Source organism: Perognathus longimembris, chromosome 23, assembly GCF_023159225.1.
Source record: "Perognathus longimembris pacificus isolate PPM17 chromosome 23, ASM2315922v1, whole genome shotgun sequence".
NCBI classification, from domain to species: Eukaryota; Metazoa; Chordata; class Mammalia; order Rodentia; family Heteromyidae; genus Perognathus; species Perognathus longimembris.
The window spans coordinates 30,366,853-30,386,122 of NC_063183.1; the positions used below are offsets into that span (position 1 = coordinate 30,366,853).

General features: G+C 45.5%; 1 protein-coding gene across 2 annotated transcripts in view; it reads left to right on the plus strand.

Moving 5' to 3' along the window:
• Spg11 (SPG11 vesicle trafficking associated, spatacsin) overlaps positions 1–19,197 on the plus strand; it is a 55,455-nt gene extending 36,258 nt beyond the window's left edge. The window contains exons 25-40 of one of the 2 annotated variants that reach the window (XM_048332286.1): positions 430–699; positions 1,110–1,310; positions 2,300–2,407; positions 3,796–3,952; positions 6,956–7,170; positions 7,899–8,643; positions 11,069–11,208; positions 12,257–12,455; positions 13,126–13,263; positions 14,361–14,494; positions 15,043–15,150; positions 16,308–16,476; positions 16,798–16,886; positions 17,010–17,165; positions 17,697–17,848; positions 18,703–19,197. In XM_048332286.1, coding sequence (XP_048188243.1) covers positions 430–699; positions 1,110–1,310; positions 2,300–2,407; positions 3,796–3,952; positions 6,956–7,170; positions 7,899–8,643; positions 11,069–11,208; positions 12,257–12,455; positions 13,126–13,263; positions 14,361–14,494; positions 15,043–15,150; positions 16,308–16,476; positions 16,798–16,886; positions 17,010–17,165; positions 17,697–17,848; positions 18,703–18,874 — 3,153 coding nt within the window. In that variant the 3' untranslated portion in view covers positions 18,875–19,197. Of the gene's footprint in view, positions 1–429; positions 700–1,109; positions 1,311–2,299; positions 2,408–3,795; positions 3,953–6,955; positions 7,171–7,898; positions 8,644–11,068; positions 11,209–12,256; positions 12,456–13,125; positions 13,264–14,360; positions 14,495–15,042; positions 15,151–16,307; positions 16,477–16,797; positions 16,887–17,009; positions 17,166–17,696; positions 17,849–18,702 lie in introns of those variants that run through there. The other variant, XR_007208783.1, reaches the window with a different exon arrangement.
• Positions 19,198–19,270: the final 73 nt, after the last annotated feature.

A 19,270-nucleotide genomic window follows, 5' to 3' on the forward strand; every position in this document is an offset into this window, starting at 1 on the left:
CATGGCTGTCCTCTTAGCTACTTGGAAGGCGGAGATAGGAGACTTACAGTTCACAGCCCAGGCAGGAAAGCTAGGGAGACTTGTCTCTCCAATTAACAACCAAAAAACTGGAAGTGGTGCTGTTGTTCATGTGGTGGAATGCTACCCTTGAGTAAAAAAGCTTAGAGATAGCACCCAAGTCCTGACTTCAAGCCCCAGGACCAGCACACCAAAATAAAAAGAAAAGTCTGGTAGGGTGGCTGGTGTCTATAATCCAAGCATTCAAGAAGCCGAGGTAGGAGGGTTGCAAGTTTGACCACCATCAGCCTAGGTCTCCACGGGCCATAGTTTTGAATAAGGAAGAATAATTTTGCTTTTGATTTTTCTATAACATACTTGGTTTCAGCTGAAATGGGGAGTAGGATTTTAATGATGTAGCATGCATTCTAGGTGGAATCGCTTCTTCAGTACTTCAGCCCTGTCCTTCACGACCACTTACGGCTGGCCTTTGAGAAGCTGCCATCAGCGTCTGGCTCTAGAGTGGACAGCAGTCCAGTCTCCAAGCCCCCTCGGGAACTCCAGAAGAACAAAGAGGACGTGACTGACTTCTTCGCGATACTTCTGCGGTGCTCAGAGGAGCCGGACGCCGGGCGCTGGCTCCTGGCTGAGGCGGTGAAGCGGCAGGCTCCTGTTCTCAGTGTTCTGGCCTCATGTCTCCAGGTGAGGCTCATGAAAAGCTTGAATGAAGGCCCCAGAGAGCAACGGCAAAAGCAGGTGGTGGTGACAGCGCAGGGCATGTCTCCAAGTCCACTGAAGCCTTGTGTCTGCAGCTTGGGCTCTGAGCTTTGTGCCTTTCTGTTCATCAAGCTCAGATCATCTGGACTGTAGTTCCTGGCTGGTGGACAGTCCACCACTGCTCCCTTAGCACCTTTAGCAGAAAAGGGGCCATTCCACACACTCTCTCAATCAGCAGACTACTGGAGGGCAGTCTTACTAATAGGCCTTGGTGTCCATTAAAGTTTTATCATTTTGGAAGCCTTTTAAGCCATTTTAACCAAGTACGGTGACTTAAAGAAGAAATAGCATGTTAGGAAGTTATTTTATTTTGGAAATTTCTTGTGGAATGACAGGATGCCAGCGCTGTTTCCTGTCTCTGTGTCTGGATCATTACTTCTGTGGAGAACAGCGTTGCAGCCGAGACCATGGGGCACATTCAGGGCTCAGTGGAGAACCGGACGTGGGACCTTGAGGACCTCGCCATTGTTTGGAGAGTGTTACTGGCAAGGCAGAAGAGCAGAACTCTTATCCGAGGTTTCCAGCTTTTCCTTAAGGTAGCCACAGCCTTTCCTCCTTTAGCCCTGTTGGCTTTTTCTTATTCTTCTACTTGGATTTTTGCTGTTGTTGTTAATGGTGCCCGTCTTGAGGCTTGGGAGCTGTCCCTGAGCTTTTGTGCTCAATGCAAATCTTCTACCATTTGAGTCACAGTTCCACTTCTGGCTTTTGTGTTGTTTTCCTGCTGTTTAATTGGAGGTAAGAGTCTCAGACTTTCTTGCCTGGGATGGCTTCGAACCACAATCCTTAGATCTAAGTCTCCTGAGAAGCTAGAAGTACAGGCGTGAGCCACTGGTGCCTCACTATACCTGGATTTTTTTTTTTTAAGCCTACTGATGATAATGGTGATAGAACCACCACGTATTTGTTGGTTTTATGTATGCATCTTGCTGTGCTGGGTATCCAGCCCAGGGCCTTATGCCCCTAGCCCTACCACTCATTTACTAATGTGTTTCCATACATGATTTTAGCAAATTCTCAACAGTTCTGTACAGAAATATGTGAGGCTGTTATGAAGTGGTTATCGTCCTCTAACAGATTGATAAACTGATGGTGGCGTACTTACAGTTCAGATTCATAATTTTAAATTTATTTATTTATTCTTTTTTTCACAATTTAAAATTTAAACCTGACCTTTGTCCCAGCAGCTCCCACAAAATGCCATGGGACGGTGGGTTGAGGCCACAGGCAGGGGTACAGGGGTGGGGTTACCAGAGGCCATTCTCCAGGAGTGTGTGCAGCACCCTGCCCCCCCCCCCCCCCCACCGCGGGGCAGGTCCTGCCCAGTGCAGTTCATCATAGAAGAAAATGGATTTTTTGTGGGAACTTGTACTTGACTTGAATACTGTTTTTTTTCTTTTCAAATATAAATTTAAGTTCCTTTGTCTTAACATGTATCATTTAATTCTACTAAAAAGCTAGTAATAATATTTTTCATTTGAGAAAATATCAACTTCAGAATTTTCTAATTTTAAACTTTTCCTCAAAGGATTCCCCATTACTACTGATGCTGGAGATGTATGAGCTGTGTATGTTTTTTAAGAACTACAAGGATGCCCAAATTAAACTTCTAGAGTTCCAGAAGAGTCTTGCAACTGTAAGTTGGAGTTAAAGTGTTCTTTCTTATTGATCTGAAACGGACTGGCATGGCTTGTTGTCTTGAGCAAGCAGGGGACTAGTGTTTCTGTTCAAACTCACTTAAGCCATTCCCGAGATAGAGAAGCCAGGGTAGAAGTACAGTGGCCTTGCTTACAATAGCTCATCAGTTTCCACGGACAGAGACCTTATGAGAAATATACTTCTGGGGTCGGATACCACTGTCTGGGCTGTGGGCAGCAGAAGAGAAGAGGGGGTGTATGTAACAGCAGTGTTACATGACGCGTGTTCCATACCGCTTTAGTCCCTGAGAATTCGTTGTTTGTTTTTTTTTTTTTTGCCAGTCCTGGCCTTGGACTCAGGGCCTGAGCACTGTCCCTGGCTTCTTTTTGCTCAAGGCTAGCACTCTACCACTTGAGCCACAGCGCCACTTCTGGCCGTTTTCTATATATGGGGTGCTGGGGAATCGAACCCAGGGCTTCATGTATAGGAGGCAAGCACTCTTGCCACTAGGCCATATTCCCAGCCCCACAAATTCTTTTTTTTTTTTTTTGCCAGTCCTGGGCCTTGGACTCAGGGCCTGAGCACTGTCCCTGGCTTCTTTTTGCTCAAGGCTAGCACTCTGCCACTTGAGCCACAGCGCCACTTCTGGCCGTTTTCTATATATGTGGTGCTGGGGAATTGAACCCAGGGCTTCATGTATAGGAGACAAGCACTCTTGCCACTAGGCCATATTCCCAGCCCCGACGAATTCTTTTTTTCTCTCAGTACTTCTGGCAAGTCTGTGTTCAGATGATGGGAGGAGTGGTTCTGGTCGTCAAATGCTTGTCTAGCAAGCCCAAGGCTCTGAGTTCAAACTACTGTAGTGAAAAGCAAAACAGTGCTGAGTTATGTAGTTAGTTTTAGGCTTTAACCTTGAGATACTTTCCTTAGGCCTGTTTATCATGCTGAGCTTATCAACCTTAAGAAAAATGAAGTTTTAAGGGAGGAAAGAGGAGACACCTTTGTCCTGCTTGGGGTTTGGGGAATTTTTGCCTTCTAGATCCCCAAAATGCTCTGAAAAACAAGACAAGGGTACATATGCCTTTTCTACTCACACATAGATCAGCAAGGAGAAGATCTGCAGGCCTTTGCTCTCTGCACATTGGTCTTTTACATTAAATGAAGATGTAAAACATAGACTTGGAAATGCTGGATCAGTTATCTGACTATGTCTGGGCTTGGGGAATCACAGAAAGTGCCATGTTTCTGGCAGGTCCTGTGCAGGAACTGAACATTTCCAGTAGGAGGTCATATCTCAGGCCCGCTTGGCTTTCTTTTTCCCAGATGTGGAAGTTGTGACTCCTTGTCGCTATGTACCACGTTCCCTAAGCCCTGTTGTCTTCCCAGCTTGCCGCTGCCGCTGCCCTCCCCGTCACACCTGTCACATGGCTGAAGGATCAGGTGTGCTTCCTCTTCAAGCTTATGCCGCAGCAGTGCCAGACGCAGTATGAGCTGGGGAAGCTTTTACAGCTCTATGTCGGAGCAGAACATCTCTTCAGTGATGGTAAGACAGGGAAACAATCTTCACCCTCAAGTTGCTGCTAAAAGCTTAGAAGTATCTTAGCAGGGCAGTTGGTATGTTAAAATGGGGAAGATAGGTTACATTATATTTACATTCCTCACTGAGCATGAATAGGTTATTTGTAACTTAAAGTTTGTGTTAAAATGTATTCAAAACGGAGCCATGCACACATGTAATCTTGGCTGTTTGGGAGGCTCAGCTTTGGAGGACATGGGTTCTAGGCTCACCTGAGCAAAAGGTTCCCAAGATTCCATTTCAACCAATAAAAATGTGGGTACAGTGGTATGCACCTCTCATCCTTGCTTTGGCAGGAAGCATAAATAGGAATGTGGTCTAGACTGGCCCCAGCAAAAAAAGAAACACGATCACAAAAATACCCAAGACAAAAAGGCATGGGTCATTCGGTAGAATGCCTGCCTAGCAGGCATGAGGCCCCGAGTGTAAACTCTTGTACCAACAGAAGCAACAAACAGGCACACACTTAGAACACAGCAGCATGGCATCTAACATTAATAGTACAGTCCATCTTGTTCTAAGCCGTTGTCACTTAGCCACACTTCCCCCGGCAAGCCACGAGGATTACCGTATGACTGTCATTCTCTTTGGTAAGCAATCTTAACATGTCATCACTGCTCAGGCTCATAGTCTTGTTTCGGAACTGCATAATATGTTTTGGTGGTTTCAGAGACAAATTGCACTTTTTTCAGATTCTTTCAGACAATGGCAGTCTCAAGTTTGTTGCTGACTAAATCAAGCTAATATTGCCTTATTCTCTTATCTATTTACTTAAATAGTTTCAAGTTTTTGTTGATAGGGAATATTATCCCTTTATACTAGATTGTTAAACTTAACAGATGTTGAGTTGGTGGCTCAGATTTGCACAAGACTGACAGAATGCTGGGCTGAAGGCCAATTTAGCCCTAAATCTGGAGAGAAAATAATGTTTCTAAAGTGTAGCATTTACAAGAGTCATAAGGTTTAACTACATTGACCATTACTATAGTGCTTTTATTCATGTAAATTTTTTTTTTTCGAACTCACTTTATAGCCCAAGCTGGCCAAAAAAGTCACTACTAACCTCAAACTTACGATCTTTTTTTAGCCTCTCAAGTGCTGAGGTTATAGGCCTGTGCCACCACACCCAGACACCCTGATGAGAATTCGTGTGTGTGCGTGCGTGCGTGTGTGCATGTGTGTGTGTGTGCATGCACTGCTACTGAGGCTTGAACTCAAGCCCTGGGATTTTTGTTTGTTTCCGTCCCAGGGCCTGAACTCAGGCCCTGAGCTTTTTCCCAAGGCTAGTGCTCTACCACTTAAGCCACAGCTCCACTTCCACCTTTTTGTTGGTTATTGGAGAGAAGAATCTCATGGACTTTCCTGCCCCAGTTGGCTTTGAACTGTGATCTCAGACCTCAGCTTCCTGAGTAGCTAAGATGACAGGCGTGAACCACCAGTGCCTAGCTAGAATTCCCCCCCCCCCCACTATTACTGGAGATTGAGCCCAGGGCCCCAAACATGCTAAGAAAATACTCTACCACATGCTAGGCAAGTGCTCTATGACTCCAGCCCTTTTGATTTTGTTTGTGAGATAGGGTCTTTGTAACTTGGCTTGAATTGGCTTGGATGGGCCTTGAACTCATGATAATCACACCAATGCTTCCTCAGTAGCTGTGAATATAGGTATTCACCACCACAGCTGGCCCAGTTGAGAATTTTTTATATTACTAGAGTAGTGTCCAGAGACATCAAGAAGAGCTTGGCTGGGTCTCCTCATGTTAGGCAGCCAGCAGCCAGCAGGAGCAAATGATGCTCTGCTCTGACTGTTATAGTGGCTAGTTAGTTTCAGCTGTCATACACATTTTTGTGTCTTGATCCACAAGGACGACATTGAATGAACAGTGACTACACAAATTTTGTCAAGGTGAGAGCAAAAATTAGAGGAGGATGGACGGGTGAATGACTAAAAGCTTCTCAAGCTTACTATATATTGCTATGAAAGGCCACCATTCAAAAGGCCACCATTCAAATGTGTAGCTTGTGTTCCTACACTAATCATAGGTTAGAGTAGAGTAGGGTAGGCAAGTTCAATACACCTTTACTACTAAGGACTTTGAATGGCTGTTTTTTTTTGTTGTTGTTTTTTGGCCAGTCCTAGGCCGTGAACTCAGGGCCTGAGCACTGTCCCTGGCTTTTTTTTTTTTTTTTTTGCCAGTCCTGGGCTTGGACTCGGCCTGAGCACTGTCCCTGGCTTCTTTTTGCTCAAGGCTAGCACTCTGCCACTTGAGCCACAGCGCCCCTTCTGGCCATTTTCTGTATATGTGGTGCTGAGGAATCAAACCCGGGGCCTCACGTATATGAGGCAGGCACTCTTGCCACTAGGCCATATCCCCAGCCCTGTCCCTGGCTTCTTTTTGCTCAAGGTAGCACTCTGCCACTTGAGCCACAGCACCACTTCTGGCCATTTTCTGCATATGTGGTGCTGAGGAATCAAACCCGGGGCCTCATGTATAGGAGGCAAGCACTCTTACCACTAAGCCATATTCCCAGCCCCTGAATGGCTGGTTTTTTATGTCTTTTTTTTTTTTTTCTTATCCTGGGGCTTGAGTGCTGTCCTTGAGCCTCTTTGTGTTCAAGGCTAGTGCTCTACCACTTGAGCCACAGTGCCACTTCCAGCTTTTTAAAAGTAGTTTATTAGAGATGAGTCTCATGCACTTTCCTGCCTGGGCTGGCTTTGAACTGAGATCCTCAGAACTCAGCCTCCTGAGTAGCTAGGATGACAGGTGTCATCTAGTGCCCGGCCTACACGGCCATTTTTGGGCATCTTTGGTATATGAAGAACGACTTAGGGCTTCTGCCAACTAAACTGAAGTTTTTGCTTTCCTTTACTCATACTAGTATGGGAAACATATATTTCCCCCTAGTACTTTGCCATTTTGAAAATATCAGCAGTATTTAATGATTTGTATCTTTTCTTCTTTGGCATAGGTCCAGATGTGAAGAAGCTATATATTCTTAGCCAAATTTTGAAGGGTACATCTATAGCTATTAATCCTGTAATTATCACCAACTACAGCATTGAGAATTTCCAGCATGAATGTAAATCCATTTTGGAAAGACTGCAGACTGATGGGCAGTTTGCTTTGGCCAAGAGAGTAGCCGAATTAGCTGAGTTACCTGTGGACAGCTTGGTTATTGAAGAGGTATCATTACTCTTTTAAACTGTTTAAAGTCTTAGTTTTTACTTGTTTTGTTGGCAGTGTTAGGGTTTGAACTCGGGGTCTGACACTTGGTAGGCTGGCAGGAGATCCCTAAGCCATACCTTTGGCCTGTTTTTCACTGGTTTGTTTAGGGTAAGTTCTCTTTTCTGCCTAGGCATGCATCTGAGCCTTTTGCTGGTATCATAACCATACAGACCTTTCTGTTCAACTTGGCCTGGTGCTGTGATCCTCCCAATCTTAGCCTTGCAAATAGCTTGGGTTAGCAGATGTGCTCCACTGTGTCTAGCTGTGGTGTCAGAAGGGGTCCTGACCACAAACTATGATCCTTCTGTTTTTAGCCTCCCAAGGAGCTAGGATTACAGGTATGAGAAGCAAATGTGATACAATTGATAGGAAATGAGGCCTTTTACCTTTGACACATGCATTGCTTTCAGAAATGGATGAGCTCAGATGTCTGTTATTGAAGACTGTGTGCTTTAAAGGTTAGATGTGCTCAACCAGTTCCTTTGAATCGAATTAAATATAAACAAGGTGGCTTCCCCTTGTACCTCAGTTAGCTGTGTAAATTGAGAACTCGTGTTCAGTTCATATGTAGCCAAGCACCACTGTCTCCTGATTTGATTTGGTTTTAACTGTACAAGTATACAGAGCATTAACGTGTGTGATACTTATCTAGGAAAGCCTAAGATTTGCTTTGTTCAATTTCACAGACAATAAAGGAAATGCAGACCCTAAAACACATTGCACAGTGGTCCCTGAAACAAGCAAGAATTGACTTCTGGAAAAAATGCCATGAGAATTTTAAGAAGAATTCCATTTCAAACAGAGCAGCCTCTTCCTTCTTCTCCAGCCAGGCCCTGGTGGCCGGTGAGCCCCCTGCCGGAGGTGGCGCTCAGGAGCGCCACCTGCTGCTCGCGCTGGCGGGGCACTGGCTCGCCCGGGAGGACCCGGTCCCGCTGCACCAGCTGGAGGAGCTGGAGAAGCAGATGTGGATTTGCCGCATCAGCCAGCACACCCTCACAGGGAACCGGGAGGAAACAGAGCCTAGGTTTTCTCGACAGATCTCAACAAGTGGTGAACTTTCTTTTGACAGCTTAGCCAGTGAATTTTCCTTCTCCAAGTTGGCTGCTCTGAACACATCAAAATACCTAGAGCTTAGTGGCCTTCCATCCAAAGAGACTTGTGAAAATAGACTAGACTGGAAGGACCAGGAGTCACTCAACTTTTTGATTGGGCAACTATTGGATGATGGCCGTGTTCATGAAGCAAGCCGAGTATGCCGGTATTTTCGTTTCTACAGCCCAGATGTGGCCTTGGTGTTGCACTGCCGAGCTCTGGCCTCGGGGGAGGCCAGCGTGGATGACCTGCACCCCGAGATCCGCACTCTCCTGCGAAGTGCCGAGCTGCCTGAGGAGCAGGAGGAACCTGGCGTTCCTCTAAAGAAAGTCCCCAGCAGTAAGTGACCGTCATACTCGCCCGACTGCCAGATGTCTCTGCTGCAAGAGAAGGCCCCTGTGGCCTAACAGTTACACTAAGTTAAGGGGGAAACAGCCTTTTCTAGGTAATTATAGCCCACGTAATTAGAATATAGTTAAGTTGAAGACAAAAAAAATACTCTTTATCAGTTATCTTACTTGTAACTAGTCCACTGAAATTTCTTTTTTTTTTTGCCAGTCCTGGGCTTGGACTCAGGGCCTGAGCACTGTCCCTGGCTTCTTTTTGCTCAAGGCTAGCACTGTGCCACTTGAGCCACAGCGCCACTTCTGGCCATCTTCTATATATGTGGTGCTGGGGAATCGAACCCAGGGCTTCATGTATGCGAGGCAAGCACTCTTGCCACTAGGCCATATTCCCAGCCCTGAAATTTATTCTATACCAATGTATTTTTGTGTGTGTGCCAGTCCTGGGCCTTGGACTCAGCGCCTGGGCGCTGTCCCTGGCTTCTTTTTGCTCAAGGCTAGCACTCTGCCACTTGAACCACAGCGCCACTTCTGGCCTTTTCTATATATGTGGTGCTGGGGAATTGAACCCAGGGCTTCATGTATACGAGGCAAGCACTCTTGCCACTAGGCCATATCCCCAGCCCTAATTCCTTTTATAATTATAGGGTTATTGGAGTTTTTTCTTCCCTGCCTTTGGGCTTGTAGTTTTGATGAATCCTTTTCTTCCTTGCCTTTGAATTTGAACCAGTTTTGTCTCCCATCTTAGTTCATTATGAGTTCTATTTTTTTTTTTCCTTTTCTTTTGCTGGTTTTGAGGCTTAAACTTGGACTAGGTGCTGTCCCTGAACCTCTTGGTGCTCCATGCTCGCGCTCTACCACTTGAGCCACAGTGCCACTTCTGGCTTTTTCTGAGTAGTTTCTTGGAGATAGAGTCTCATAGACTTTGGTGCCCTGGCTGGTTTTGAACTGCGATCCTCAAATCTCAGCTGTGTGAATCTTACTACTACATTTTCCTGTCCTCCCTGAACATCCTGTCTTCTATAACACCTCATACCTTGAAAATCCTGTCAAATTGTGCTAGAATACTGGGTTTTAACAGAAAAATGTCGTTTTAAAAACTCAAGAACATAATCTATTACATTTACCAGATACTTAAGTTTCCTGTTCTTTCTCCATTCCTTCAGGTTTCTTTCCGGCTCTTCCTTTGTCTTTAGACATTCTTTTAGAACTGTCTTACCTAAGGACAGATTTTGAGATTCACTGGGCTGCTTTAATATATATAGTTTACATATGTCACTAACTTCAGACATTCTCAGCTCCTCCCCCCTTTAATTCTTTTTCAGTACTAGGGCTTGAACTCATAGCCTCATGCTTGCTAGGCAAGAACTTTATTGGTGAGCCATTCCTCCAGCCCTTCCTCAGCCATACATTTTTGAAAAACACCATTTTAAAAAAGGTTCTCACTATGTACAAACTACGATCCTTCTCTCAGCCTCTGAAGTGATGAAATTGTAGGCTTGCACCCAACATGCCAAACGGAAGTATTTACTTAAACTCCACATCCTTTCCCTTTCCCTTTGGGAATTGTAATATTAGAAATTTAGACCTTTGTCTCAGAGCTTGGTCTGCTCCTGTTTTCATTCTTTTTTGCTCAGACTGGATAATTGGCCTCTCTTCCATTCCACTGCCCTCTTCCTCTTTTGTTTTCATTGCGCAACTGAGGATTTAGAAGCTCCTGAGTGCGCGCTTCGCACCCCGCCGCCTCCTTCCTCCGCGGCGCTCGCAGCTAGCTTCCGGGCAGCACTGTCCTCAGGCTCGAGCTTAGCAGACGGCTCATGCAGCCACTGCAGGCGTGGGGAGGTCTTCTGTTTTCAGTGGGAGGTAGAAGTGAAGTGAGTCTCTTCCATTTTATCTAGAATGGATCCTATCCTGAAGGCTGAATAGGAATAACATGGCTTGAGTTGCACTGTTTTCAAAATACATTTTTATTTATATTCAGGTTTTAAATGCAGACATTTAACATGCTTATTAGTTCAACACACTACGTAAAGGTATAAGGTAAAAAAACAATCTCCCGGGGCTCTAATGGCACACCTGAAATCCTTAGAATGCTGAGATGAGGATTGTTTTGAAGCCAGTTTAGGCAGGAAAATCCATGATACTCTAATCTCCAATTAACCAGTAAAAAGTAGAGCTGTGGCTCAAGCGGTAGTGTCATTAACTTTGAACAAAAATGCTCGGGTAGAGTGACCAGGTGCTGGGTTCAAGCTCCAGGATTAGTACCGAAAAAACGAGGGAGTCCTGTCAGAAGTGGTCCCAGACTGAGGAGAGATGGGAGCGCAGGGAGCGTGCAAGCAGATCACGAAAGCCCCAGGAGCTGAGCCCGATCTTACCGTCCTCCCACACTTCCCTTACACCTGACTTGTGCTTGCTTCCAGCTTCCAGCTTGGGTAGCCAGTCATTCGTGATGGCCCCCCCCAGTGATGAGGTGGTGACAACTCTGGAAACTCTGACCAGCAAATGTCTCAATGGAAAGAACTACTGCCGGCAGGTTCTCTGTCTATACGAACTTGCTAAGGTATGTGCCATGGCAGAGGTGCCAGGCCCACAGGAACCCTGCTGAGAGCAAAGCAGTTATTTGGAGGTAAACCTTGGCAGCCCTGCAGGTAGTAATGAAGGTCTTATTGTAGAACTCTGAGATGTTGGCCCCTTCAGTCCTTGGTTGGGACTATTGGGAGGGCAGCAGGCCAAGTGTCAGGCCAGCCGAGTCTTTATTCTGGAAGCTCACCCTAGAAAGCTAGGGCAAGACATGTCAACTTCCATGGGTTTTTGACTCTTCATGTATAATGACAGGAACTGTCCCAGACAGATCTCAAGTTTTGCTTGTGTTTGCAGCAGCATTCCATATGGTCTGCGATGAGTAGAAAGACAGGTGCCGTGGCTTACGCCTGTAATCCTAGCTACTCAAGAAGCTGAGATCTTAAGATTGCAATTCAAAGCCAGCTCAGGCAGGAAAGTCTGAGAGACTCTCATGTCCAATTAATCACCAGAAAACCAGAAGTGGTACTGTGGCTCAAGTGGTGGTGCCTTGAGCTGAAGAGCTCAGGGACAGCACCCAGGCCCTGAGTTCAAGTCCCATGATGCAAAGCAATGAACAGGAGCCAGAACAGCCAGGAACTGTTCATAGCTCTATACTGATTGAGGAAGAAAAACAGACAAGAAGGAAGAACTTGAGAGAAAGCCAAGGTCAAGTATTACAGCCTTTTTCCTTAGAGAAGACTCAAAGATTTCTTTGGAAATTGAGGGATTAGCTGCTGTTGTGGGAAAAGGAAGGAGATCTTGCCTTTATCCTGCTTTCTCAAATTTCCTAATGTTTGAAAAATGACTGGTGTTCTACATGAGGTTGTCACCTGATGCTTTCATGACATACTTTTCTTCTGCTTGGATCTAGTTTTGGCTAAAATGATAGTAGTGTTTTCCATTCACTTCTAAGTTTCTTACTCAGAGTATGGGATTGTTAAGCTCAGGAAATAATGGTGCCTATCCAGTTCACACTTCAGAGAGAGCTTTTACTTTTACCTGGCTTCTAAAAACATCTAAAAATCACCGTTTAACCTTCCTCTCAGGAATTGGACTGTTCCTATGCAGATGTAGCTGCCCAAGATGGCGAGGCTACACTTCGGGCAATCTTGGCCTCAAGGAAGCCTGATAGGTGCAAACGAGCCCATGCCTTCATTAGCACCCAGGGCCTTAAGCCAGACACCGTGGCTGAAATTGTGGCTCAAGAGGTGACGTGGGAGCTGCTGGCCTCATCAGAGGGAACAGGTATGCTGCCTTCCAGACTTCCCCAGCTGCTCACACATTATTTTGAGGTTCCCCAGAATTAAGAATTTGGTTAGACTCATATACAGTCTGCATGTTGCCCTTGCAAGGTTCCAGAGTACATTTCAACAACACATTGCATTAATTTTATTGCTTTTTACTGTTTTACGACAATGCTTAGTTTTGCCTCTCTGAGCAAGACAAAGTTGGCTGGGGTTGCTGGTGGCTCATGCCTAGTTATTCAGGAGGCTGAGCTCTGAAGTCATGGTCAGAGCCATCATGGGTAGAAGAGTCCAAGACTCCACACCTCCAATTAACTAGCAGAAGCTGAAAGAGCTGTAGTTCAAGTGGTAAAGCATCAGCCTTGAGGGAAAAAAAAGCCAAGTAAGAAAGAGCTCAAGCCAAAACAACCAACAGGACAAGTTTGTCATGGGGCTTGAACTTTTGGTCTGGGCCGTCACTGAGCTTTTTTTCACTCATGGCTAGCACTCTACCACTTTGAGCTACAGTTCCACTCTAGTTTTCTGGTGACCAATTGGAGATAAGTCTCCTGGACTTTCCTGCCCTGGTTGGCTTCAAACTGTGATCCTCAGATCTTGGCCTCCTGAAGGGCAAGTTTTTTTGCTTAATGATGAGATTACTTCTTGATGCCTCTCTCATCTTTCTCCTGTAGGACATAAGCAAATGTTCAACCCCACAGAAGAAAGTCAGACCTTTCTTCAGCTGACTGCTCTGTGTCAGGACCGCACTTTGGTAGGCATGAAGTTGTTGGATAAGATTTCCTGTGTTCCCCAGGGGGAGCTGTCGTGCAGTAAGTCCTCAGCCTTTCTCTTTACATGTTTTGGGCCTAAACTGGAGCCAGATTTGTCTCCCCCCCTCCCCCCCCCCCCGCCCCATCTGTATAGTTCGTGCTCAAGTTTGAATTATAAGTTGTAGAAGAAATTCATAACCTAAAAATTTGGTACTCATTTTAGAAGCGAGAAAATGGAAGTTTGGAGGTGAGCTGTACATAGTGGTAAAAGCCTGAAATCCCAGTACTTGGCAGGTGAAGGTAGAAGTATCATGAGTTTGAGGCCAGCTTGAACTACATGGACTCCAACCTCAAAAGCCAAGGGCTAGGCTGACTCTTGGCTGCTGAGTTACTTGTCTAACATGTACATGGCCCCTGGGTTCATTCCCCATGCTACAAAAAAGGAGACAAGAAAAAAATTAGTTGAGTGGTGGAGGTGGTATTTTAAGGCAGTCCTTGATTTTGAAGGCCTATTCTCTTTTTTTTTTTTTTTTTTTTGGCCAGTCCTGGGCCTTGGACTCAGGGCCTGAGCACTGTCCCTGGCTTCTTCCCGCTCAAGGCTAGCACTCTGCCACTTGAGCCACAGCGCCGCTTCTGGCCGTTTTCTGTATATGTGGTGCTGGGGAATCGAACCTAGGGCCTCGTGTATCCGAGGCAGGCACTCTTGCCACTAGGCTATATCCCCAGCCCAGGCCTATTCTCTTTTTCTATACATGATTTAGGGTGTTTTCTTGTTCAAACAGGCACTGTATACTATATAGTTTAATATATCATTTAGTATATCATAGAGCATATGTCCTTGAGCTTTTGTGCTCAAGGCTAGCACTCTACCACTTTGAGCCACAACTCCATTGTTTTCTGGCTAATTGGAGATAGGAATCTCATGGCCTTAACTACCTGGCTTGGCTTTGAACTATGATCCTCAGATCTCAGCCACTTGTAGCCAGCTGTTGTAATTCGATTGTCTCTCCTTTTTCTTATTGTAAACCCGTTGGCGAGGCCCTCAGGACTGGGCGAGCACTCTACAGATGGGCTCCTTTGTCCCCTTGGCCAGGCCGAGGGTCATCCCAGGTGGTCAGCAGGTGCAACCCCATTTTACTAGTGTCCTACCCACTCAGCCACAGAGCTCCTGATCCTGGCCCATCAGTGCTTCACTCTGACTTGCCACATGGAGGGCATCATGAGAGTCCTGCAGGCTGCCCGGATGCTCACAGATAACCACTTGGCCCCCAACGAAGAGTATGGACTGGTGGTGAGTAGCCCTCCACCCCAAGCAGCCTTCTTGAGGAGCTGGGAGCTGGCTCAAGTTCTGCCCACTAGGATCACACCTACTGAGTAGGTGGCTTGGCAGCTCAGTCTTCCTCCACTCCAGTTTTGTTAGAATCAGATGTTATCCCAAAGGAACAGAAAGTCTTTACCATGTCCCAGAGCCGCCATACTGTCCTTAAGGGATTTTGCTCTTCCAGAGACCAAGACAGCTACAGTAGTACAGGCCATCCTCTGATCTATGAATTTCCTACTCAAGTCTGTCTGCGTCCCTCCATTCTGGCCATTGAGCAAACCAGAGCCCATCAAAATGGAGAGTCAAGAAGAGCTGCCCAGAAGACACTTAGTCACACAGAGATGGGAACGGCCAGTGGCATTCCTGACTAGCATTTCCAAACCCTCCACAGAGGCCCCTTCCTGGTGCATGGGAGTCAGATAGGGCTGTGCATCGGAAAGCAGCCAAACTGATGGGGGCCATGTTCTGTCTGGCTTGGTGAACTCCAGATGATTCTGATGCATGCGGCCTCTCCACAGGTGCGTCTCCTCACCGGCATTGGACGATACAATGAGATGACATACATATTTGATTTGCTGCATAAAAAACACTACTTCGAAGTGCTAATGAGGAAGAAGTTGGATCCGGTAGGTGTGAAGAAATGACTGTATTATGACCTTGAGTGAGCCACAGCTTGCTTAGGGAAGGACTCGGGGACCTTCCCGGGACGTACACTGTCAGATAGGAACAGTTTGTCCTCAGCTTCTCTCACCTGCCTTTACTATCTTAATGTGCCTGTTCTAACAGGGGCAATAGATGGGTCAATGCTGAAAGAATTTTCAGGGGCCTATGAAAAAGTATGTCATGGGAGTCAAATTGGAAAGTGAATGTACAGGCCAGGACCAGAAAAGCCGAGGAGCCGTTTATGCTGACCAGACCTCCTGAGCCACATCAGGGGCGCCGCCCACACCGTCTCCAAACTCCGACACTCAGTTCTGCTGCCGCTATTCATTTCACCACTGAAGAGTCAAAAACCAGAGCTTTTAACTCTTTTGGCTTCTGGAACAGGGGCCCAGCCAAGCAAGATTAAAAGACAAAGCAAAAAGGAATCTCTTTAATGTTGGGCCCATTTAAGGGTAGACTGGCCACGCTGACAGGAGCAAATTTCAGACATAGGTCCTGAGAGAGGGTTTCTTAAATTGCTTTTGAGGCAGTTTTGTTTTTGACTTAAATATTTAATTTTTTTTCTGATTACAAAAGTAATGCATATTTGACATAAGACATTTTGAAAACAATACAGAAGGTCCTCAGTGTCTACCCACCATCTGGAGACAGCCACTGGAAACAATAAGGTAGAGGCCCTTTCTTTGTACAAGTACCCAAAAATGTGAATGTACATTTTAACAAAATGTATACCATGCTATGAAAATATGAAATTGCCTCCCTAAGTGGACCATGACAGTTTCCCATCACCACAGTCCTTTTTATCTGTTTTAATGGCTATAAAATACTCGTAGCCCTTATTTGGACATCTGGATTATTTCTAATTGCTAATATCTTTGTCATTCACCTTAGCATTATTTCTTTAGGATAAAGTCCTAGAAATGAATTGTTGGATGTACGTTGTGTATCTTTAAGGCTTCTCCCTTCTGAAAGGATTGGTTTACACTGTTTCCTTCTACTCAAGACAGCATAAACTTGCTTTTGACCATCTTTTCTTGGGATACTTTTAGGCCAAGGGATTTGGCCAGTCCTTCCTTGCAGTCTCTGGTTGAGATTTCGGTGTTTTTCCCCCCCTGGGCAGAATGGTACACTGAAGACAGCGCTGCTGGACTACATCAAACGCTGCCACCCTGGGGACAGCGAGAAACACAACATGATTGCCCTGTGCTTCAGTATGTGCCGAGAGATAGGGGAGAATCACGAGGCAGCTGCCCTCATCCAGCTGAAATTGATTGAGTCTCAGCCCTGGGGTAAGGTCACGGCAGCACTTCCAGAGAGATACTGCTGGCCACACAAGCCTCCGAGGTCTCAGGGTGGGACTAAGGTTCCTTGGTGGGGTCCGTATCTTAGTACCTGTGGCATTCACTAGGAACTACTCACTGTGCATACCAATGTCATGTAAGTCTAGTTCAAAACGTAAAGGAGAGGCTTCAAATCCTACTCCACAATGTATTAAAGCTTTTATCAGCGTGGGACACACCTGCCTCCCTCTTTCTAGCTCAGCACTAGCTATGTCTGGGTGGGAAGAGCTTACCTGAGGAGTGAGCAAATGTCCTTCATTCCCCCTGCAGAAGACAGCCTCCAGGACACACCCCAGTTGAAGCAACTGCTGCTGAAGGCGCTGACTCTGATGCTGGATGCAGCAGAGAGTTACGCCAAGGTAAGTGCAGTTATTCCAGACTGGTCTTGGGCTCCTCCAAGTAAAGAGGGAAGGTGACATGAGCCACACAAGGGCAAAAAAGTGAGTATCGTTGAAAACTCTCTCTCCATTCCAATCCTTTAGGACTCCTGTGTGCGACAGGCCCTGCACTGTCACCGGCTCACGAAGTTGATAACACTACAGGTCCACTTTCTGAACACTGGCCAGAACACAAGGATCATCAACTTAAGCCACCAGAAGCTGATGGACTGTATCATGGCTCTCCCTCGCTTCTACCAGGTATCCCAGAAAACCATGGCCAGCCCTGCACTGCCACGTCCTTCCCCATTATCCCACTCTTAGGCCCCAGAGTGATTTGCCTCAACTCTCAGAGGGCTAGGGACAGGCCCTAGCAGACCAGTTCTCCTCAGCTATGGAATCAAACCCATTTCCTTGTGAATGATAGGACTGTTCTACCAGTGAGCCACACGCCACACCCCAGCCTGATCTGTCACTTCTATACTCAGCATATTTTGGGGCAGGAGTTAGGTAATAAACGTTGCTGTCTCCCTGTGTTATAGGCTACCAGAGACAGGCATGCTTGGGCCCTTAGTTAAGGTTCAGAATATAACATCCTTCCTCAGTTATCACCCTCCAACAACTTTAGACCCAACATTGAGACAGCCACGTTGACACTAGGATTCAAGGCTGTCCAGAGATTGGTTGTCCTTTATCTAAGAGGGATACAAGGAATCAGCCCTTTCACTGTTACTTTTTTCTTTCTCTATCACATGGATTCTAATGGCTTTCTTCATTTTTCTCCCTTTTAAGGCATCTATAGTGGCTGAGGCCTATGACTTTGTTCCTGACTGGGCTGAAATTCTACACCAACAAGTAATTCTTAAAGGAGACTTCAGTTACTTGGAGGAATTTAAGCAGCAAAAATCATTAAGACCCAGTATATTTGAAGAGATTTCCAAAAAGTAAGTATTAAGCGTTGACCGTAAACCAGACATTGTGGCACAGGGCTATGGCAAGAAATATTATTTGAGGTCACAGGAATTTGAGAGACAGCCTGGGCACGAAGGGTCAACTACAAGGAGATTTTCTGGCCCCTGCTTTGAGAGTTTATGGCTAGGTACACCACATACCTTTCCACTTAAAATGGCAGTGATGTCAATCTTCTGAAGACTCGAGTTTGAGGCCAGCTTAGGCTACACAGTAAAAGCATCCTTTCTTTTTAAAAACTAAAGCAGCAAAAAGCAAACCTGTGTAGTGGCACATGTGTGTAATCCAAAGGATTGTGGTTCCAGGACAGCTGAGGCAGAGTTAGTGAGCCCACATCCCTTAGAAGTAACTCTGGCCCACGTGAGGAATAAGTTGGAAGGATCACAGTCCAAGGTGGGCCCCAGGCAAGAAGACACTATTTGAAAACCTGAAGCTTCTAAGAAAGGGCTGGTAGTGTGGCTTATGTGGTAGAGGTTCTGAATTCAAATCCCCTTCTAAACCACAAAGCTCCAGAAGAAAATGATCTTTTAGATTGAGAACAGTTTGCTTGTGATGGCTTCATACTTAAAGTGGGATTGCCTGAGGTGCCAAAATGGCAAGCCTAACCCAGAAGGGCCTTTTGGTATACTAAATTTATTGTAATTAAGGTAAGCATCGACACTTTCCTTTAATGAAGCAACTTATCACATACCCCTAATACTTGTTTGAATAACTTGCCAGCCTACAGTATCCTTTCCCATACAGATAGAGGTATCAGGCTAAAAGTCCTCACTTATAATAATAAGATATAGTATCTTAATACCACCTTCTCTTCTGTTTCTTTGTCTAGATATAAACATCAGCCTGCTGGCGCAGAAAACCTGAAGAAGTTGCTCTCCTATTGTGAAGATATCTACCTATATTACAAGTTGGCATACGAACATAAATTTCTTGATATTGTGAATGTGCTACTGAAGGACCCTCAAACAGGTTGCTGTCTAAAGGATATGCTTGCAGGTTAGATTTGAAAGGTACTTGTTTTCTTGTACTGAATGAACTCCCAACAGATGTCCTCCAAAATCAGAGTCGTTTTTGGATCTGTTATCTGAGTTGACAGCCACATCAGTCCTTTGGGGGTGGTAGGGACTTCGTTGCCTATTCACCTATAATCATTTCACATGTATTAAGACCAAAAGCTTCCTCTTAAGATGTAATGATTACAAAATACCTGTGCCTGCAGATTCCAGTTTCAAAGAATTTTAATATTTACACAGTTAAGGAATAGGTGATACATTTTCATTTTCATGTGTTAGATCTTTCTATATTAAAATAGACTTTAAATTCAGTGTATGTCATTATTACTGCTAAGGAAATCTTAGCCCTTGTCTGCGTTTAAACAATATTCACTGTAATTATTG